We start from the raw sequence: 24468 nt of genomic DNA on the forward strand, positions 1-24468 counted from the left end.
TGACAGCAAGATAATTAACACTTTCAATGCCAAGAAAGCTATTAAAGACATTTAAAACAATGATTCAACCTTAATGTTATGAAGCGATGAGGAAATTTATTTTATTTTTATTTTTTTGCACCAAGAAAACAAAACTACTTTTTATTCAACAATATCTAGTGATGGTCGATTTCAAAACTGCTTTACTGCTACATTTTGAAATTTCAATGGTTCACGTGATTTTGGCAGTTTGATACCGAATCACTGATTCGAAACAAACGATTCGTAATGTTTCAAAGCTTCATGTAGCAGCGTTTTGAAATCGCCCATCACTAGATATTGAATAAAGTCGTTATTTTTTTATTTTATTTTTTTTGCACACAAAAAGTATTCTCATTGCTTCATAATATTAAGTCACATGAACAAATATGTTTTTAGTACCTTTCTGGGCATTTGAAAGTGTTAATTAACTTGTCAAGGCAGGCCACATTGAGCCATCGGATTTTATCAAAAATATCTTAATTTGTGTTCCGAAGTTGAACTAAGGTCTTACGGTTGTGGAACGACATAAGGGTGTGTAATTAATGACAGAATTATTTTCGGGTGATAAGAATCTTTTCTTGAACAGCAAATCACCATATTAGAATGATTTCTTGAAGGATCATGTGACACTGAAGACTGGAGTAATGATGCGGAAAATTCAGCTTTGTTCACAGGAATAAATTAAATTTCAAAAGATATTACAACATAAAACAGTTATTTTAAATTCTAATAATATTTCACAATATTACGGTTTTAATAAATGCAGACTCGGTAAGCAGAAAAGACCATCTAAATAATACAAATCTTACTGATCCCAAACTTTTGAATGGTAGAATATTACTATATTTATGAACTGTTTGTATATTTCACCGTTCAGCTGTTTAAGTCAATGTTTTTTTGCACAAACTCTGTTTAAATGAAAATCACTCAATCTAGTAAAAAAGAAAAGCATGCCACACATCCTCTAATCCAGTTTTATTCTTTTTCAGCAAAAGAGGAAAGGAAAAAAAGGAAAACAAGAAAACAAAAAAAGAAAGGCTACAGAATTTTATCTTATCCATATCTTTGTTTTTTGTATGTTTTTTAAATGTTAACCTAAAAAGGGCAAAGTAATGCAGCTCTATGCTTAGAGTGAGAGTTAACCAGAAACACAAAGGAGGTTAAATAAGGATTTTTCTTAAGATACACAATATTCATCTCTTATCTTCAGCTGTCCATGTCGACATCAACAGAAAACCAGTCAAAGTAATAATAATAAAAAAAAATTAAAATAAAACAAAAGCGCCAGTAATTTGAGACTCCGCCTTCCTCGTTCCCACCAGAGTTGAACAAATCCCTCCATAATGCCATGTATGGGAGGGAAGGAAAGAAAGCAAAAGAGAGAGAAAGAATCAAGAGAATATAGAAAGAAAGGTTAGCATGAGCAGGCAGGAGAAAGTACAGGAAACTAGTAAGAATGATGGAGGACAGAGAGAAAGCGAGAGAAAAAAAAAAAAAGGGGCAAAAAAAAAAAAAAAGCCACCGAGATCTTCAGCTGCTTTAAAAGAGGCAGAGTGTATGATGCAAGGGCTGATGGGAGTTGTACGAGGTTACAGAGTGTGTTTATTCAGACCTGAACGAACTACAGTTCTCAGATGAGCTGTGGGCGGCCCTTTTCCCAACTGAACCCAAACCAAAGGGTACCGTTTTGATTGCGCCGAACTGCGCATGAAAACACGGCTGTAAGTGCATACGTGAGTGCGAGTGTACGCGAGTAAAACAGGCACGGCTCTGACGCGGATCGGCCGAGGGAATCGATTCGACAAGCTGCGGCAGAGCCGGGCTTTTTCCCGGGACAGGGTGACTCGTGTGATCCAGGTCACCCCCTTTCCCTCGGTCAGCGTCTGTCCGTGTGATGGAGAAGAAGATCCCAGAGGTCTCGATCGATCGATGTGTTTCCCCTGGAGTCGATCGCAGCCTCTGAGACAAGAGCAGTTCTCCAAAGTACAGGCCGCTTGGGAGCCCAAATTCGTCTGACCTACTGACCTGCATATGCACTGGGTGTGGAAGGGGACTGAAAACAGAACGTTAAGGCTGTGCGGGTCGCCTGTGTGTGATGAGCACAAGGCTACTGAGGGGTCAGAGGTCAAGCAGGGGTGCGGGGTCCTCTGAGACGTGTTGGAGGAAAAAAGATGCCACTAACAGGTGAGTGATCGGTGGATGCGTGCGTGCGTGTGTGTCTGTGTGTGTGTGTGTGTGTGTGTGCGTGTGTGTGCGAGTGTGTGCGTTCAAGAGCACTCCTCTCCGATGCGCTGGCAGGTTCGGCCCACCTTGCGGTCCAGTTTAACCATCTTCAGCACAGCTTCCTCTCGGCCGCGGCCCAGATGGTCAAACATACAGTCGTGTTGCTCCGGCAACCGGTGCAACATGCAGAACACATAACCTGAGAACAAGAGAGAGAGTGATTACAGTGAGATGAAAGTGTTGTATAACCTGCTCAAGGTTGATTTTACAAAACGTTCTAATGGCAGAGCATGTAACATTCGTATTTAACGGATTTTAACAGCATGCTTAAGAGTGCATCTTGTTCCCCAACACGCATACAAATGACTCTAAAAAGTCACTAATTACATCACTGTTAGCCTGCTGAAGTGTCTGCTTTTTTAAATTAATGCCAGAGAGATTATACTGATCTCAGATCATTTCCTAGTAAAAGATTTTAATGGTGCTTGCCCATGCAATACATCACTGGCATGAAGAAGGTATGTCGTTAGGGGTCAGTACTAATTAAAACAAGTACAAAAGCTACAACCAAGTCTCCACGATATCCTACAGCTGGATATTGCTGGTCTATCCTTCAATGTCCTTCATGATTTTATTTTATTTTTATCTTCAAGTTTAATTTCAGTTTTCTGAATAAGTGTTTAATTGGCATGACAAAAAATGTGCATTGAGATTTGTTTGCAGCTCAGCTGTGCTAAAAGCTAAATAATATGAAAGAAAAGGTATTAAAAATATAAAAATCTAAATATTTAATCATGCAAACAAACAAGTAAAAAAAAAAATAAAGTAAAATAGAATAATCCCATAATAAGATATCCTTAAGGCTTCTCTTTTAATGCAATTCTATGCGATTGTTTTTTGGCAATTTTTTTCTCTCCAAATTCAATTGCAGTTTCAATTTTGTGTTTTATTTGTATGACATAAATTGTGCATTAAGATTTGTTTGCAGCTAAGCTGTGTTAAAAGCTTTGCTGCAAACAAATGTTAAAATAGTGCAAACAAACAATAAAATCAATAAAAAATAAAGCAAAACAAAACAAAATATATGCATATGTACCATGTGTTTGCTAGAGTGTTATCTTGCACAAAATGAGGTATCATTCACTATTATAGTACAAATGTGCAATCTTAAAACCCTAACACCAAAGTGAGAAACAGCTACGCTAGCAAACACCACTAACTACAAACCAGACGATCATTGATTGATTTATCAGGGAGTGAAAACTGTGAAATGAGATCATTTCCAAAGAAAGTAACTAGATTTTTGTGGTGCTTGCTTGTGCAAAATTCATTGCCATGTTGCTGGGGTGAAAATTCAACTTCAGCTTTCAATTCAGTTTTTTACTGGCATGACAAAAGTTGTGCATTCTTTTCTGCTTGAAGTATAGCCAAAGGCTTTAGATATACAAAGACGGTGGACTCGTATTACTACGGCTGCATCCGAAAACTGAAAAATGCTGCCTTCGGAGGAGGCATTCCCAGGTAGGAAGGCATCGAGACATGTCCGAATCCAAAGTAAGCTTCACTTCCCGTCTCATGAGATACCTTCATCTGATCGATTTTTGAAGGGAGCATGGATGTATCCTTCACTGCCTTTGATATCCCACAATCCTGTGCTTTCCATTCTCTAACAGTTGAGCTAAAAATAAAGATGCCATGTAAAAAGTTCCAGTTGGTGGCCAGTTTGTGTAAAAATGTATGTTTTTGACCACTGTTTTCCACTTTTGCTGTCATTTCTAATGAGAAATTGTGATTGTAGGAATTAAATATTCTCTTAGTTATCACCAAAGCTCGCACTATTTTGCTGTAGATCATTAAACCTGCCTAAGAAGTCTGTCCGAAATCAGTTTCGTGAGGTGTCTTCGTGCGCAAACGCTACTTGCAAAGCCACTGCCTGATAGAGCAGCGAGGCAACAAGTCAAGCTTTGGAGAACTTGATGTGTCCCCATCCAAACGGTACTTGCATGACTGAAATAGCAGCCCGAGAGGCATTTCAAAGATTGTGCAGTGTTCAAATCCATAAGACCAAGCTGAGCAATATCTATACTAGCAAACACCACTAACTACACATAGACCAAACATAGTTTGACTTCTTAGAGAATGTGATCTGAGATCATTTCCAAGTAAATAAAAACCAGCTTCGCACACAGAGGAGAATCCATTCCGTCTTCCAATCCTCGAGCCTCATTAAGAAGAGAATCTCGTTAAGGAGTTTAATATATTCATTAATACACATGGTGTTTTTAATGAGTCAGAGATGATTAAAAGCTTACAATGTTTCAATTACGACAGCCACAGAAGAGCTGCATGGCACTACGCACACCAGTGCATCATGTAGTGCTATTCAGGAGCGACGTCGCTGAATATAAATTCTAGATGAGTTGTCAGCTTCTGAATTGTTTGGCGAAAAAGAAAAACAAGGTTGCTCTCACTGACTGCATGCAACCATAAACCTACAGCATAATGTGCTGCCCGATTCATGGAAGATTCACTCAAATGGGGCGGTTCATATTAATTAATCATTCGAATAGATTAGCTAATCAGTCTGAATTGCACTTAAATCGACTCGGATTACTCGCTTATATGCTACTGTACATTTTACAAAGCATCCAAACAGATTTCCTAACCCCAGGAAGAAAATGCGGTAGAGTTTTCAGCGTTGAATAACTGCAGGAGTCCTGTCTGAGACGAACCCCGGTGGGATAATGACTCAGATGTGAGCTGTCACGGGAACAGTCAGATCCATAAGTGTATTAGCAGAGCAGTGGGAATTGTCATTAGACTGATGACTTACAATACCACCTTCAGTTTGAAAAAACAAGACAAAAAAGCACAGCCAGGAGGACTGATGTTAACTGCGCAATTATGTTTAAACGCTCACTTTATTTCATTACCTACAGTTAGAGTCTGAAATTTAAATGACCGAGGGGGGTTAAATATACTTTAGTTCTGTAGGGATCTAAAAGTTCTCGCTGAAATTGCAAACAGTCAGGTGAGGAATGAACAGGCCCACACAGAATTGGAAAACCCATCATTTACGCCGCCAGAACAAGTGACGTGATGTGACAAAACTAGACCGCTTTCGTAGGCATCAACAAAGCTGTCGAGACTTCACGCATGCGAGGAAGCGTTACAGTTTTGTCACGTCACATCACCTCGCAGATGACACGGCGTAAGATGACGTCCATACTAACCACAGCGACAGGACCCCAGCTCCTGTTGTACGAGCTCCAGTTTGGTTTGGCAGCGATGGCACCGCCGACGGTTCTTCTGCTTGGGAACTCGTGGAGAATCTTCAGAACATGAAGCCTCTCCCACACGAACACGCTTCTCCGGGGACGACTCGCTCTCTGAACCTGAGGCTGAACACACCGACAAGCACTTTTAAATTCTTATGCAGTTGCAAGTGCATCACTACTGCAGAACTACCTGGTGCAAGTTTATAACACCATAGAGAGCACCAAGTGCTTCAGTTAGGTAGCAGGTGTTTTACTTACCATGCATCTCATTACTAAATGGGGTTAAATGTGCATGGTTTACAATGGATTGAAGGTTAAATATGCTGTATGTAGTTTGAATATTTGGGCAGATTTGAAGATATTAAAGAGATTTGAGGTTTAATGGATGATGACTTTGCTAGGTTTGGACAATAAATAGATGCATTGCGATTCAAGGATCGATTCTGTTATTTTCTGAATGCAGAGCTCTAGGCTAGTTTTTAACCGCACATTCAAACGCTCACGAAGAAAAGCCCTCGTGCGTTTGACCGAGTTTGAGAAAGTACCACAAAATGCTTTTATGATGAGAGATTAATGTAAACAGCCCACTACAAACAGCCTTGTAATTCGCTTTAACCTTTTTGAACTTTATGAATTGATTATTTTATAGAAAGTTCAAGTGGTGTGTCTAAGGAATCGGAAGCAAGCAGAGTACAGCTGTTTTTTAAAGCATGCAGTGCCATCTACTGTTAAAAACTAAGCTCAGAATCGATTAGAGAGAGAATCACGACCCATTTGGAAAACCTCAAGAGCAGCGAGTGATTTTCTTTTTCTTTTGTTGTCACTTTAAGAACTAATGCATGGATCTACAATACTGATACACATCCGATTTCCAAATGTTTACATTCACTTAAGATATAACTGATAACTATTTATGTGAAAGGGTTAGTTCACTCAAAAATGAAAATTCTGTTTTTAATTACTCACTCTCATGTCATTCCACACCCATAAGACAACACAAATTAAGATATTTTTGATAGAATCTGATGGTTCAGTGAGGCCTGCATTGCCAGCAAGTTAATTTCCTTTTTTAATGCCCAGAAAGGTACCAAAAAACATATTTAAAACATGTCTACAGTGGTTCAACCTTAATATTATAAAGCGATGAGAATACGGCAAAAAAACAAAATAATGGCTTATTCAACAATATCTAGTGATGGGCGATTTCAAATTCTGCTTCATGAAGCTTCGAAGCTTCACAAATCTTTTGCTTCGAATCAGTGGTTTGGAGCACGTATCAAACTGCCAAAGTCACGTGATCCACTGAAATTTCGAAACACATAACATACTGAAGCCTCATTTACTGAAATCATGTGACTTTGGCACTCCAAACCACTAATTTGAAAAAAGATTCATAAAGCTTCGAAGCTTCATGAAGCAGTGTTTTGAAATCGCCCATCACTAGATATTGTTGAATAAGTCTTTTTTTTTTTTTTTTTTTTTTTTTTGTTGGTGCACAAAAAGTATTCTCGTCGCTTTATAACATTAAGGTTGAACCACTGTACTCACATGAACCGTTTAAATATGTTTTAAGTACCTTTCTGGGCACTGAAAAAGGAAATTCACTTGCTGGCAATGGAGGCCTCACCGAGTCATCGGATTTTATCAAAAATATCTTAATTTGTGTTCCGAAGATGAATACAGGTCTTACGGGTGTGGAATGACATGAGAGTGAGTAATTAATAACAGAATTTTCAATTTTGGGTGAACTAACCCTTGAAGACTGGCATTTTGTCATAATTTTGTGTTGTGATCACATGCTGTCAGAGAGGCGGATTTCTATGCACGTGCTTCGGATGTGTGTCAGTCTGCATGAGTACAGGGTTCTTTTTTCAAGGCTTATTGCACTTAATAAAATGTTTTTAATGTCACACACTTCCTGCACTTTGTCTCATTCATGCATGTTTCTTTATTGCTCTAATGTGTCAATAACTTCAGGCAGTCCGCACATATTTACATACTGCGACATACAATATATACCAAAATCTCCATCGACAGGCGCTTTATACTGTCGCTATGATATCACCATACTGGCCAGCCCTAAAATGTGGTTATAACGTGGAGCCCCTAAGGAGGGACTTCTAAAGTCGGCAGAAAGTTTGCAAATACTCTAGAGAGAAGTATGGCTTGACCAGAGCTTGAACTCTATTGATTTAGCTTTCTCTGACCTTGGTAAGTCAGTCTACACCAGAGCTTCCTGTGCTTTTAGAGCTTTAAAACAGTTTTTTTGTGGATGGAGAGGTGGTAATGAATGTGTAACGAGTGGGAGAAAATATACATTTATTAATGCATCATGTTTCTGCATCGATTCACAAAAAAAATAATATTAATAATTGGATAGTTAAGTTTACTAAAAAGATTTTGCAATTTGTAACACCCGATTACCTTCAAACAGCTGCTTTGAGACATTCTAACCACATTTGTATGCTGCTGTACATTTACAGCTCAGTTCCAAAGTGGTGTGATGTGCTAGACTATTAAAAGCTGCCAGACACAAACAAACACAACAACAGCAGTGGTGAGGTGTACCTGAGTCGCAGGGTCGTTTTGTAGGAGTGGATAGCGTGCCGCGAGCTGTGTCTGTACTGGAGACTTCTGGGAGAGAGAACGAAATAAGATTTAGATTTATGCATTTATCCAAAGTGACTTGCATTGCATTTATCAGTTCATGCATTCTCTGGGAATCAAACCCATGACCTTGGCGTTGCTATTTAGGAGTCTTCTTCCCTGCAACCCACCATTTGAGAACCACTAGTCTAGATCTCCAAGACTTTCTGGTTGTCTTCAACTCAGATTTTGGCATTTCACATTCCCAAAACAAACATTAGAATGTGTCTGTTGGTCTTATTCATCTGCAATGTTCAGCAGTCTTTCATTCTCTATGACTGCTGTGAAATATTAAAATGATAAGGGCCCATCTGAGACTTCATCTCAATATCATCTCAGTTATTACAGGTAAGACAGAAAACATTAGTGTGTCCTCACCGTCCTGTGCAGGAAGAGTTGTGGCTTCTGTCGAGGGCTCCTCAGAGCTGGCTGGCTTGGAGGACAGGGTTTGGCTACTGCTGCTGCTCGTCTCATTGCAGAAGACTGCTGATTGGCTATTGCTGGAGCTGGGGGCGGGCTCTGGAGTGCAGTCCTCGTCTGGCTGTTTCTTCTGTATGTCTGATAGAGAGAACAGAGAATGTGAGTGTGTCAAACACAGTTCAGACACACTTATTATATAGACCATGTACTGTAAGTAACTTACCAGCAAAACATTTGGAGCAAAGGTTCATGGTTTTGCTAGACCTGGAGAGAGAAAAGAAGACAATTTCAAATATCTGTACAGAGCAAGAGCACATTTCTATTGTGAAATGACTGTCACAACAACAAAATATTAGTAGTTGAAATTAATACTAGCAAAATTACACTATTCTCGATACAGATTTCAATGCCACATTAAAACCTAATGGGCTGCTGACAACATTCCTTACATTACATTTAAAAATTACAAGTAAGCTTCAAGACTTTATTAGAATTTTAAAAAATTAAATTAAAAAAATATATTTTTTATATTATTATTGAATATTTTTAATAATGAAAATTAAAATGTTTTAGAAAAACTATTCAAGTAATTAACAAATAAACAAATAAAACAACAGAACAAATACAAATTAAAAGGTTCCTACACTTTTATTAAATGCATTTCTTGTGTGACCTTTCAAGTTATGATTATTGGATAAAAATGTTTAGAAATTTATTTTGTTCACTAAGACCAGTTCATTTGACTCACTGAAAAGAACTCAAAAAGTCCTGAAATAACAACCTCACAAAACAAACACTATGACTTGCACTCAAGTTTTACTCTACACAACAGCTATACCTATTTAATGAGATATTTTCTCTGAATCTGAATTGTTTTCAGTGTGAACAAAGTCTCAGACACCTCATCAGTGGAGAGCTCTTCAGTTTTTTACCTGCAGGCTGAGGGTGGTGACATATCACACACTTTATTTACACAGACACAACAAACAACCATTGCACTTCTTAAGAGTGACTCCAAACTCTCTCTCAGGATGACACAAGTTAGCATTGAAAACAACATCAACAGACCCAATCAAGCGCAATCATAATCAGCGGCCAATCAAGGAGGCGGAAGGAAGCATGGGGAGAGAGCAGGGCATTGTGGGTGGGAATAATGCATATTAAGAAGATGTGCTTTTCCACACTCAAATGTGCTCATCACCACATGAACACACCGATGGAGTAGCTATGTGTGCATGAGCAATAAAAAGGTCGGAAAGATATTATTGACAGTGCTGATTGAATGAATGGTATGACGGTTGTTGTTGAGATCAGATGAAACGGTTAAACCTGTTACACAGAACACAGTGCCTCCTGAGCACTATGATAGGCTGATCAATGCCACCTATTATAATTAGAGATCAACCGATATATCGATTTACTAATATTTTCCCCGTTATTTAAGCATTTTACCATAATCGGATATCGGTTTTGTAATATCGGATTTACCGATAAACGCCGCCATCTTGTGGGTGTTTTTGCGCGCAGGATCGCCATTACAGCACATCTGAGGGGAGACGAGACAACTGCGTGCACAGGTAAAGTATACCTACCTGCTTTGCTGTAATTAGTAAACTTTATTTAACATAACAGCCATTAATGCACAAATTAGACATGTTACATAAATGCCTGAAATGTAGCTAGTTTATGCATCTTGTCTCTAAGAAATAGAGACAAGCTCACGGAGTCACGTAAGATAATCCGTCAAGTCCTGCCCCAATAAAGATGTAACTTTGCATGAATTAAATAATACAGCCATGAATGAGTACATGTTGGAAATAAAAGCACTGAATTTCTCTCTCTGTTGTCTATGCTCATCATTAGTCTCGCAAAGTCGTCTGCATTTTGCTGTTCACTCAACGGGTTGATGCTCAGGAAATGTTCCAGCACGGCCACTGCATGTAACTTTTAACAAGATTCACTCGTCTAAAACATCCGTAATTATATAAACATTTACTATATAACCATTAATTCGCTAATAAACATCCAAGTAAACAACTCTATGGAAATTAATTATTTATTATCTCCACGAGCAATTGCAGTTTGAGTATAGTTCTGTGTTAACGCATAGCTAAACAGTGCTTTGTCACCAGATATTTCATAATCTAGAATGACAAAAACATTAAAAATTCTGATATAACATACCAGTTGAGAAATGCAATAAAACACAATGTTTTGTTTGTTATATTCCAATTCTCCAGAGAATATTATTCAGTTATTTAACATTATCCAGCGAATTATTCTTCACTCTTTAGTCTATTAAATAGGGCTGGGCGATATATCGCATGCGATTCTCACGCGCATTTCGTCAGTAAAGCCGGTTCCCTGATTACCGCTAAATCGCCATCACCTGCTTTCAAATGGAGCGCCTTTTAATAGACAGAGCCGTAGTTCACTGATAAGCCACGCAAAATCGGGTTCATTATCGAAGTCGATTCATCGTGAGAATCGCATGCGATATATCGCCCAGCCCTACTATTAAACAGCTTATAAACCTACTAAAACTGTAGTTTAAAATGAAGTATTACATATCTGCAAAGTTGATATGACTACTGTCTTTAATATATTTTCTCCATTTGAAAACATTAGACATTCTACATTTATTTTGCTTATTGTTAACATTAGTGTTGCTGCTGATGCTTTTTATAAATAAAATTATTTTTGTAATATGAAGATTAAAATTAACATGAAAGACTACTAATTTTCAACATTTTTTTAAGATGGCTGAAAGATTACACTATTAGAATTACTTATGTGCTTTATTTTACCTGGGTTTTTTTTTGGTTTTTTTTACCTCAAAGATTTTATTTTTTAAACAAAAACAGTTTAGTAACAGTGCACTTATTTTTTTGCACTTTCAGACCCCTCTTGGTGTAAAAATAAGATTTGTTTTGTTTTCTGTGCAAGGAGGGAGTGATTGTTATAAATAAAATGGTTTGTTCAGTTCAGTGGAATTGAAATCATGTCAAAAACAGAAAACAGTAAATAAATATCAGTTCTGCATGTCGGTAATCGGGCACAAACACAAATTATTGGTATCGGTTCTAAAAAAAATAAATAAATAAAAAAAATCAATATCGGTCGATCACTAATTGTAATTTATCCACAATTCGGCTTAAATGGATCTAAGTTGCAGACTTAATCATCTAGTTGCAGACTAAAAAAAAGAAACTCAACCAACCGTACACCACTAGGGATGAAATGGTTACCACTTTGACAAACCACAATAAAAATTCCAGACGATTATCATCACAGCAGCATAGCAGATCTATTCGCCAAGACCAAATACCAGAACACTGTCATATCACCATGACAAACCCTTTGAGAGCTGTCATGACTGAAATGCAACTGTAATCAAATCAGTTGTTAATTTTAACCTTTAATATTATAGTAATGTATCAGCTGACTGAATTCCCTGTTGAGTTTACAGCATAAGTTGATATATATTAGGGAGGCACCGATATGAAAATTTTGGCTGATACTGATAATTCATTATATTTGAAAGCTGATAACTAAACATATATATATATATATATATATATATATATATATATATATATATATATATATATATATATATATATATATATATATATATATATATATATATATATATATATATATATATAATTTTTATATAATTTTTGAGAGCCTGATTACAAATACAAAAGTCATGCCACAAGCAAACCGTTATAATGATGTTATATCATCATAATTTTATGTAGCCTATAAAATGAATTGCACAAGTTGCACTTGACAGTTTTTTCCTTTTTGAAGTGACTCCAAACATATTTCAAGCAAAAATATCTTAATTTGTGTTCCGAAGATGAACAAAGGTCTTACGGGTGTGGAACGACATGAGAGTGAGCAATTAATGACAGAATTTTTCATTTTTGGGTGAACTAACCCTTTAACCGATTATCACAATAATCATTTGTTGCAGCCCTAGTAGGAAAAAAAATTACATACAGCATTTCACACAAACTGTGCAGCAGATAAACTTTTACATATTTTCAGAGAATGCAACGGTGAGTTTGTGTGTGCGTGTGAGTATGTGTGCATGGTCTTCCTCTGTCACATGATTTAAAGCTAATCAAGCCGGCCTCTCTGGATTAATCTGACATCTCCTGTTAAATGTCATCTGCAATTACTGCTTATGAAAAGAGGCAACAACCCAATCAAGACGCCAGCGCACACACACCTCAGCCCACCTTCTGAAGAGTCACTGTGTGCGCGACACATTCAACAATCTGAGGAACACAAATCACATCACACCATTAATCAAGCCATTTTACTAAATAACCACAATAACATTGAATCTAATTTGTAGATGTGATTGATGCAGCGCTTCCTACAGAATGAACACACCTGCCAATAACTGGATCTAACTTAATCAAAATAAAACTTTTCAAAAACAGCAAATGTGTATCTTTAAAAGATTATGTAATTTCTGCAAAAATTTTAAGTTGCTTTCAAAAGCAATTCAACTTGAGAATCATTTTGATTAATTCATTACAATAACTAGCATTATCTATTTATTAACTTTGTATTATTTCATCATACCTAGTCTTTTCTCTTCACATACAACAATTAGTGTACAACAATTCAAGGGAAAGCATGAATCTTTTTGCTCATATTTGGGGTTAGAAATTTAAAACCCCAAATATTAATCAATTAAACCGACTAAACAGTGTTTGTGAAAGACAAACTAACAATTCTATGTTTATGCAAATACTCAAACAGTAGTCTTTCACTTCAGAAACAGAGCTACTCATCACCAGCACTTGTTCAATTCCAACCTATAATATTAATTGAATACACACAGAAACAACCAAATCGCTGTGTGTGTAATGTCAACATTTATAGTGAATTGGCAAGGAACAGGAATGTTGCATGTTTTAAAAGGTAGGTGCTGTTCAAGGTTTCCTACACTATGGTCAGATATTACCTTGAAAGGAAATTAAAGCAACATTGAAATGGTGAAGGTTTACTTTAGCAATAATGAGAGTATTCTGTGGGAATCTCAGGGGACGGCACATCCAAACACAACAGATGATCTCACTATCCACACTCATTCCCAGCCAGCACCAGCTCCCAAATGATAACGCAAGCTTGAAAATGAGAAGGCTGACATGCTAACAGGTGTTAAAATGGAAGATGCCAGATGGAAGTATGGAAATCGAATGAAAAATGAAATGCCACAGCTGCCCTTCACACTTCAGCCCCTCTGAACTGCAGCACCCTCTATCTACACAAACAGAAAAATGTCTTTGGAACCAGAGCAAACATCCTTTAATTTGGAAGGTATACACCGTGCAACAGTAGAAATGTGCCAGCTAGTAGCAATTATGCTACATCTTTTAGACCAGACTTATTTATTGTGAATAATCAGATAATTTGGTTTGCATCCATAAAGTTCTAAATAAAAAAAGTTATTTAAATTTTTTTTTTCCCATTGCATTAATACAGAAAAAATAAATATGACATATAATGCTACCATGACATACAATTCCACCTTGATAGACCAGAAATTACTAGAGAATACTAATGATACTAGAATTTCTGAAGCAAAAGCTGCACCTGTTTTACTTCATAACTATCCTCACTTGTAGTCCATATAATAGTTAACCACATTTTCAGATAACCTACTGCACTAAACATGGGCTAAGTTTACTCACGTGACTTACCATCAGATACTTCATAGCCGTTGGTCTAATCTTGACATGTTAGTTTAGATGTAGGTGTGCACAATTTTTCTTGACACTGGTTATCAAAACAGAGTGGCATTTGCTTGTGTCATTCAACACCAGTTAGGCAAGTCTACACAAAGTACAAGGTTGAGGAAAGAACCACTCACATTTTGAGGCTGCTTTTACACATGAAACAGGTTAGCCAAAACCTTTTCCTCAATGCTGCGTCCCAATTCGCCTACTTATACTACACCTAAAAGTATGTACTGTTTTTGTAAAGAAAAAGTACATACTTTTGAGTGTGTAGCAGAAGAGTATGCAAGCTTTGGGACATACTACCTCGTCATAATTGCGTCTTTGACGTTCTGTCGCTTAGTTACGCAACCTGTAACTGTTTAAACTGCCCTGTCAATCATTTTGTCACAGTTAAAATCCTCCACATTCAATGAAATTTAATTTCCTATTGTTTCGGAGAGAAATGTAGTCGCACGTTGATCAGCGGTCATGGGTCTTTCATGCAAATCTCCTCATCTTTGCATAATGATGCATTTAAAAGTTAATGACCAAACGTATCGTTATAAAAGTTCACAATGCTGTTGCAGATGAAATATAATGTGGATAACATTTAATAAATATCTTTTCGTCAGGTTAGATACTGATTATTAATCATTCAAGCCCCTTTATCTTAACCGCTCTCTGCTTAACCGTCGGTCTTGCACATCTTGTTTGTAGTTTAACACTTTTTTACTTGTATTTGTAGTTCTAATGGACTCTTCGTCCAAAGCGCAATGTGTTATGGGCAATATTAGCGTGTGTTAGAAGTGTGCACGGATCTGCACTTTGAATTCTAACCGGAAAAAGTAGACAATCCGGGTATCTTTGGAATACTCATTTCAACATACTACGATTTGGGACTTTTTTCGAATACTATTTAGGACGGATAGCATGCGAATTGGGACGCAGCACAAGTATCGGTTTAGTAGGTTTTATGTTCTGCTACCTTACAAGCACACATAGTTTAATGCATGCTAGGTATAACAAACATAAGCCTAGATTTCAGATTTTGATGGAAAACAATTATGTGAGACCACTTTCTTTAGTGACATTACAAGCCATCAGTAATCATATTTGGTCTACATTAATCCATTCAAACTACAATCAGAAAAAGATTTACACAATCACCACAAGAATTTTGTTTAATCACTGTCATTTATATGCACCAATACAACAATAAACAGTCAAAAAAAAAAAAAAAAAAAAAAAAAAAAAACTACCCACATATAGTTTTTACTAATATTTTAATATATGGAAAATGCCATGCAGAAGATGATGTAAACAAACGGACAGTTATTGGCAAATGAATCAAACTTAACTCTAAAAAATTCTTGTCATTTGCATGATTTCTTTTCCCATTTAACACAAAAGGAGCTGCTGCAGCAAATAATGTCTTACATCATGGCTTTTTAACCACATAAAACTATTGTGCTGTCTTCAGAACACTTGAGTCGAGTGGACTTTTTCATACCTTAAGTAAAAGGAAAACTGCAACTTTGACAATATGCAAAAAAAAAGAAAAAAGTAAATGATGGCATAAGTTTCAGTCGGAAATCATTAGCATGATTGCTATGCTCTAAACAAACAGCTGTGTACTGTAGACAAACAATTTGTTACTGGTAAAATGGTTTAAAAATCTGATTTTAAAAGCAAACAGTGTGTTAGCAATTCTTACAAGGCTGATTCAACATGCACCTCATCTTCTGTATCATTTCATATTTCTCTGCCACAAAGCAAACCAGTCAATCTGTTAAAGTCTAGTCAGAATAGGAAATACAGTCAATGAATAAGAATAAAGATGGGCTGTGGCTTAAAGCTGTGCAGCCGTCAAAAGTCTTGACATTTTTTGGATAAAGTTTATTGCCTTATAAAGGTCAGATATTATGTGCTATGTTAACACCCAGTTTCATGTCTCGTGTGCATCTTTAATGACAGCAACTGTATTATTTGAATAAAGAGTCCAAAATAAACCACGGCTACAATCTATTTATGAGTCTTTCATCCACACAAACACATCACATAAAAGCAGAAAGCTGAAAATGACTACAGTGATTGTGATGATGAAAAGACCAATTTGTAGATTATTCACCACATGTCAGGACGTTTATCTACCGCAACACACACACCTATGTACACTCACACAGACCTTGAAGTCCACCCTGACTTCATTCCAGAACAGGGCTCGACAATGGCCACATACAAACAGCAATGTTTCAGGACTGACAACCGCGTTTAAATGCGGGAGCGAGACCCGTAAATTATCATTCTGTGTGTGTATAGAACACGACTTTCTCCTGAAACTGCCATGACTGACACCGTGGTAAACATAGCGACGATCTGGCGTCTCGAGTGTTTGGTATCCGCTATTCTGACCAATGTAATATTACAGCGACAAAAGACTTGTTACGTTCAGCAATTTTAATTAAAGCAGTCATCAGAGCTGGCGTTGCGTTTTGTTTATGCTTGGAAAGGCTGCTTCACAGAGCGCACTCGTTCAGTGTTGCCATGTCCACTTATTTTGTGTTTTTTGGCTTGTTTAAGCTTGGCTTATAAAGTGATTGCGTTTATGGAGTTATTAAAGTGATCAGGTGGGGGGTTGTGATATTTCGATATTATTTTCAGCATAAAGGATTTAGATTTATTTCGTTTTTTTATAGACTCGTTCTTGTCTGCTGTTTTTCTTGCGAGATCTGGCAACAAGAACGAGTCAAGCCTTGTACCTCTTTCCCTGAGATTTTTTACACGGCACACACAGAAGAGAGAAAAATCTCAGATGCACGATAAAATGTGTCATTAACAACTAGTTCGGTTCCATACACATTGCATAGAATTTTTGTAAAAACTGACAGTTGTCAGTACCTGCATTTTTGGGAGATAATTTGGTTAAAGAACGTGGTTGGTACTCCCGTAAATTGCTGAAGTGTGTGTGTATAGAACAGCGTTAACCACTAAAAGGTGAATTGACAACCGAATTTAGCAGCAGTGTGTATGACCAATAAGAAATGCCCAACGGCCCAAGGCCAGTGTAAAAATAAAACACTTGGGACAGTTGACGGAACTGTCACTTGCCCAATTGGGTCAGTGCTGCATCGTCACAAAAGTTTATCATTTGAACATGTTTTTAAGCCTTGGCTATTTAAATATTCAAACGCATGAAGACGTGAAACGAGAATTCAATTCGGTACTCGCTGTGTGAGAATTTTTGTTGCACATTCGAAGCACGTGCTCAGAAAGCCGCCTTCAGTATTAGAGTAATGTCCAAGAGGCGGCTTTTGGTGTGCACGCTTTGGACTTTTTGGACTCACACGGTGAGTACTGAATTGAGTACTCTTTTACATCATCTTGCACTTAAAGTGACATTCACACAAAATTCTGTTCAACTGCCCGTATTGGCGAGTATCCTTTTAAACACAGTCTGTTATGTCTTAAGTGAACGTAAACAGTTGAAATAAAAGGCATGTGTAACAGTATATTGGATCCATGCAGCTCTTTAAAGTGACAGCAGCCTAAAAAAACTGCTGCTGAGTTTTTAATGTTAATCAAACAACAAAGGACAGAAAAAATTAAATAAAAAAATCACTCACTACTCTTGACTGAATACGTTTTGTAACTTTACTAAGAAATAATCTGTATTTAATTTATACAGTGAAGACTATGCAGTGTTATTTTACATTTGATTATTCAATTTCTCTACCTGAAAACTACTGTTAGACTTGAAAAACCTGAAAAGAACTGTTTGTTCTATTGTAATTATTTTGTGATATTGCTCATAATTTGATTATTTGTTCTTAATTATTGACAGTTTACTTGTCTGTAACAATAATATTTATATATGAGTTAGGCTAGTAGTTTTTGGTGTCATAACTACATTATTTATTAAGGTTATGGCTAAAAAAGATAAATAGGCCTATCTTATTTCATTTATTTATTACTTTTTTGTGGTGGGGCCAGTGAAAATTTTAACCTCTGGCACCGACCAGGCAAGATGAAAAAATCCTTAGCGTTGAGCCCTGCAGAACATGTTTCTGAACAAATGAATGACAGCACTCGACTGACCCTGCATTACTATACTATAACAGGAATTAGATTTCTATGAACAGTGTAATTTTCAATAAAACATCCTCATGTAATTATAAACACTGAATAGATATTCTCTATAGGAACAGCTGGAATGAAGCATAACACTGCAATTTGCCATTTGCATCTGCCATTTTTTGCCACTAGCAGCACCAAACAGAATCACAAAAATGACTCTTCATAAAAGTAGTCCAACCTCAAACTCACAACACTGGTTCAGGCAACTTGCTTTGTTGGACTCGATGGCCATGAGGGTCAACTAGTAGGTTGTAGGACGATGCGTTGACCACTGAGAGTGATCCACGCTTGATTAGTCAACTTTGAAAATATGCATGCAGCAGAGCTGCCTTATTGATCGTTAAAAGTAAAAACTATGAACTGGGATAACAGATGTCTACAGTAGTAGATACGGACACGAGTAGTAGTAGAATAACTTGAGACTTCAAATAAAGATTGCATGAATCATATCATTACACCAGTAGGTGGAGACAAAAGACTGATAAAAAAAAAAAAGTGTCATTGAATCATTCATTCAAGAGATCCATTCAAAAACAGCGATCCATCCAATTAATGAAACAAGTCTTTATAAGTGTGTCATTGAACCATTCATTCAAACTGATTTAAAAATCATTAAAATTGATTGAATAGACTGCAGCATTTAACATTTTGTCAGAACCACTAGTAAATGCATGATATTGTGTTTAGTTGTCTATTTAGAATCATGATAGAATCTCTATTGGTCTCTATTGATCTTTCTTTTAAACAAACAAATTGTGATTCTCAATTTATCCAGAATCAGGTCTTAAAGTGACTACTTTTATTTATCGTTTTTTTTGTGTGGGGGGGGGGGGGGTGGGGGCAGTGAAAACCTTGGCAGGGCAAGTAAAAATTGAAACCACTTAACATTAAGCCCTGGATTTACAGTCTAAATCACCTGATACACAAGCCACAAAAAAATGTAATTACAGGTGTACCATCAGCATTTGATCCAACCTTCACTTATTATATTTACTTATTATCCAACCATCTCTTTTTTTTTTTTTTCCCTCAATGGCTAACAAATAAAAGGTTGTTGAATGACTTTTTCAGAGGTCTGTCTTGGTCTTGCCCAGATCTGGCACATTTGTTTGGAGTACAGACAACAAGGAGTGTCAAATGACTGCACCTGTGAGCCTGACACATGCTTGAAGAAGAGTCCTGATTGATGTGTCACTCAAACAAAAGTCTATCTATCATTATCCTTTGATTCAGCTATATAAAGACACTGGTGTGTCTCAAAACCTGGGGAGGTGTCTACTTAGAATTTAAAGACATCAGACGTACCAAATGATCAACAAACTGTCTAGGTAGGCACTAAGTTTTGATATACAGCACATAGATTATGTCCCCAGTGATGCTAAAATCTGATGCAAGCACACTAGTTTGAGATAAATTATATATACATAAAAAATAAAAAATAGCCCAAAATGTTGTCTAGGACAGGGATTTCGATAAAAAATAAAGATGTAACTAAATAAATAAATATTTAAAATAAATAAAATTAATATTAAAAATGAATATATAAAAAATATTTAAATAAATGAATACTACATCTAACATTACATTATATTAGGGACTTTCACTGTATAAATTGGGACCATGAAAATATAGAGCTGCCTTGAAAATTTTAGGATGGAGGTCCCTCATACAACAATGATCACATTTAAGGGTCCTTGGCATCTAAAAGATTGCAAACCCCTGGTCTAGGAAACCAAACACAATGTCCCCTGTGGTGCCCTAAAAAGCTGTCTAGGAAGGACGCTTACTAGGTTCTGAAATACAATCAAAAAATTGTGTCACTTATAATGGCCAAAATGTTTCCTAGGTAGGAAGCACACTAGGTTTTGAATACAGCCAAAATAATAATAATAATAAATAATAATAATGCTGGCTATGTAGGTTTTGAAATATAACAAAAAAGATGCCCCCTGTGATGCCCCCAAAAACTCTGCAAACGTCTATGTTCACAAGGTTTTTAAATACAACAGCAACTTTATACAAGCTATAATGCCAAAATATGCTCTCCAGATAAGGTTTTCAAACAGCCAATGATTGAGATAGAGGACAGTAAGATATCAATGATCTGTCAGTCCAGCTCACACGGCTCGTTAAAAACCACTGGATCGCCCAAATCTGCTTTTGATCAGCCCTGCTGTTTAAATGTGTTATGTATTTGATGGAAATGTATGTTTTATGCGTGTATTTGAGGAGAAACAGCAGCTGTGGATGTGAAAAACAGGAGTGGTTGTTCCCCACCCCCATCCATCGGCCTACAACAATGAACAACAAACACTCCACATTTCATTCACATTTATCGCCTTCATCCACATCAAATTTGCCACACGGGTACACTCACGTGTAAAATGAATCATCTTACCCCCAAAATCCACAAGGGCAGCGGGGAGGAATACTAGGCGGCTTGCTGCGTTCGCTTCCTGTATCCCCCATGACGGCGATGTGAAGGCGGCAGGTTTCTGCAGGAAACACCGGGGATCCACTTGCGGCCTAGTGCTTGTGCGGGAATTCCTCGGCTCGACGTTTGATCAAAAACGCTTTACAACAAAATCCCCTAGCTGAAAACGCAGCGTAAGAACTGATAGATACGGAAACGAGCAGCCGCTACTATAAATTCGACGTAATTTAGACAAAATTCAAGAAATTAACGGCCGCGTACAGTCCGACGGACCGCACCGGGAGTCGAGGCCGATCAGCTGGCGAGTGGAAGATACCAACTCCTAAATAGGATTTTGTTAATCATGAGTAAAACCATTTAAACACTCAGATTTCGGTTGTACTCATATTTACACAAAATCATGTTGTTAAAAAGTGAAATACATAATACGATGTTTAAATGTTGTAGGTATATACTGATACCACGTGTTAATAACGTTTTTTCGAACCAATGTTCCCCCAAAACAAAGTGGAACGGTCCAAGCTGTATTCCTTGTTTGTAAAGGGGATTTGTGATTTAAAGCTGTTTAAGTACAAGACCTGCTGCAGACCCCTATAAGATGAGCTGCTCACGATGGCCTCGACTACAACACATATTTAAGCAGGGCGCAAAAAAGTCATTAGAAATGTGAAATAACACTACAAATACATGACATTGAATATCACATTGACAACACACTGGCTCAAGGCCATACAGTATTGTCTCTCCATTTGAAGTGGGGATTCCAGTTATTGAATTTTATATACACAATGTAAATTACATTATATATGAGCCTTTTTAGAAGGGTTAACAAAAATTACTTTGTATGTTGAAAATATTCAGGGTTCAAAACTATTTTTATCTACACAATTAATTATGAAACGGAAAAGAAGTGAAATGTAGCCAAGTATGTTGTCCCACAATTTGTGCTCTGCATTTCACCCATCCTTTGCACACGCACACACACACCGACACAACGTGTAATTATAAACAACATTTTTGCGGCGGTGCTCGGGGAGCGATTGGGGGTTAGGTGCCTTGCTCAAGGGCACACCTCAGTTGTGGGTAATGAGAGTGGAAGACAGCGCTCTTCATTCACTCCCCCACCTACATTTCCTGCTGGTACTGCGACTCGAACCTGTGACCTTACATGTCCAACTTTAACCATTAGGCCACAACTGCCCCCACAACATGCATCAATCTGTTGTTGGCTTGCCTGAATTTCTTAAGCTTTTGAATTTGAGTGTTGTATGTGCTTAATGAACTTGAATACTTAATGAATACTTAATGAATACTTCAAGATCTAAAGATCCATCATAGATGGATGGATAAATATGGATTTCTGTTCAGGGTTAGTTGAGCCATTTTTTACTTGAAGTGTCTTTAAAGTGAGAACATGACAGTAATGTGTCCAACTAAAATATGTACATGCATTTCAGGATGTACCGCATCCTTGGGTATAATTACTTTGTATCTAAAATGAACTGTTTCAAAACACGACTTCCCAAAAAAAAAAAAAAATGGTGAGGGGTAAGTTGAGCCTAGGGAAAGGATAAGTCGAGCCACATGAGTAAATTGTGCCACTTGCTAAGTTGAAGTAAAACTGAAATTTTTTACCGTTTGGCTCAATTTACCCCACTTCCAGCATTTTAACAAACTTGTATCATCCAGCAGTTTAGAGCTAACATCATGCTGACAGTATACCCTCATATTATAACTTCCTAAAGCACCAACACATGTGATTTTTTTAAACTTCTTGTTCAGACATGAGAATCACGACTCCTTCAACATAAAAAAAATCACTTTGAACAGCAAAAAAAAATAAAAAATCTGTTTTTTGGACTTAAATGTGCTTAGCACTAAGGCCGTGTGTCCACCAAAGCGTTTTTAGCCAGCTGAAAACGCTAGGCGCTCTGCTCAAAACGCCTATCTGTGAGCGCTTGAGAGCGCTTCTGCAGCGCAGCGTTTTTTTCCATTGAGACGCTTTGTTGCTATGATACGGAATATCCGTGGCACTGTTACTTATAACTGATTTTGCAGGTAATTTTTTTCAGACTAAAAATGTCGAGACAATGTGGAATTACTTACAATTGGAATTAATTGAATTACTATAGGTGCGTCCCAATTCGCGTACTTATGCACTATTCTATGACGTTTTAAAGCATAAATAGTGCAGTAGTGCGTTCACACTGAAAATTCCAAGAAGAAAAAGTACACTTTAAATGCCCGGATGATACACTAAATTAACGGAAAAAATGAAGTGTGGAATGTTGGACACTTCATGCACTCAACTGTCGCAGCTTTAATTATACAGTGGAGGGGAAGGGGCTGTGAGACTCTGATGTTAAATAACAAAATAACCTTATACAGTTCATGCACTACATGGATGAGTACATAGTGCATAAGTACATAGTGTATAGTGCGTCATTTGGGACGCAACTTATGTAATCTCTGTCTGTACAGGAAAAATGGTATTCGGTTGTTAAGTCTGACTTCACACAGCAGCGCTTCCGGGTCCAAACGCTCTATCTCCTACCACAAGAAAACAACAAACGGTGCTAATATACACACACGATGTGGTGTAATACTACCAAAAATTATAATCACAACCTTTATCTCCATACCAAAATCCCAATCGCCTCGGTCTCTTGTCATTCAGAGACATATTGTTGGTGCTCGTGCACCTCAGTGCTACAACACAAAAATGCGTTTTCCTGCGACGCAACCAGAGCAGAAGTTTGGGTGCATGTGGATTGTTTTGCTGTAATCTACCAGCACAAATGGAAAATATGTTCGCATGAGATCGCATTACAATGGAGAATTCAAATGTCACAAAAGTGTGGCTCATTCAGCTGCGCGTTCAAACACGCGAGCCGTATGTAGGCTGTTTCCCTCAGCACAGCATGTATTTTGCCCGCGATGCAAAAATACAATTGTTATGATAGACGTGCGGAGCGCGCTTATGATCGGTTTCAGCGTGGAGCTCTGCTTTGTTTTTAACAACACTAGCCATGTGGATCATAGCTCATATACAGAATAAAGTATCTATGTTTAAAGTTGTTATAGACATATTTTACATATTCTCCTGCACCAAACATGAACCAGCACGGACACATATTTCATCAAGTCTTCTTCAAATGAATTATATGTGCAAACTGGACACTGATACAGTGGTGTATCTGAACACGATTATTCTGATGAACAAAATACTTTTTAAAAAAAATATTTTTTAATTTTTTTCAAATTATACTATGTCTTTAATCTTTCTCTATTAAACTATGTGTAATTTATCATGAGACTGCAGTGCTCGTAAACATAATGAAAGTATTATTAGCCCTTTTAAATATTCTTTTGCATTTCTCCTTTGTGCTTGGGAGTTTGTTGTCTTTTTCCAGCTCAGAGGTGTGAACGACCAGGGTAAAACAGGGGGGTTTCATGACCCTTTAAATTTTTAAAATGTTAAATGTTCAATATGAATAAATAGCGCTCATAAACTGCCATCAAGATGGCATTCTCAAGTGAAACGAGTCGAGGCTTGGACCCAGAAACG

General features: G+C 37.2%; 1 protein-coding gene across 6 annotated transcripts in view; it reads right to left on the reverse strand.

Moving 5' to 3' along the window:
* Positions 1-981: 981 nt before the first annotated feature.
* zfand3 (zinc finger, AN1-type domain 3) overlaps positions 982-24468 on the reverse strand; it is a 34323-nt gene continuing 10836 nt past the window's right edge. For 2 of the 6 annotated variants that reach the window (XM_048204540.1, XM_048204542.1), the window contains 5 exons: positions 8812-8852; positions 8547-8726; positions 8091-8156; positions 5478-5645; positions 982-2443 (listed from right to left, as the gene is read on the reverse strand). In XM_048204540.1, coding sequence (XP_048060497.1) covers positions 2289-2443; positions 5478-5645; positions 8091-8156; positions 8547-8726; positions 8812-8852 — 610 coding nt within the window. In that variant the 3' untranslated portion in view covers positions 982-2288. Of the gene's footprint in view, positions 2444-4556; positions 4675-5477; positions 5646-8090; positions 8157-8546; positions 8727-8811; positions 8853-20843; positions 21224-24468 lie in introns of those variants that run through there. The other 4 variants (XR_007186727.1, XM_048204538.1, XM_048204541.1 and 1 more) reach the window with 4 other exon arrangements.

This window comes from Megalobrama amblycephala, linkage group LG10, assembly GCF_018812025.1.
Source record: "Megalobrama amblycephala isolate DHTTF-2021 linkage group LG10, ASM1881202v1, whole genome shotgun sequence".
Lineage (NCBI taxonomy): Eukaryota > Metazoa > Chordata > Actinopteri > Cypriniformes > Xenocyprididae > Megalobrama > Megalobrama amblycephala.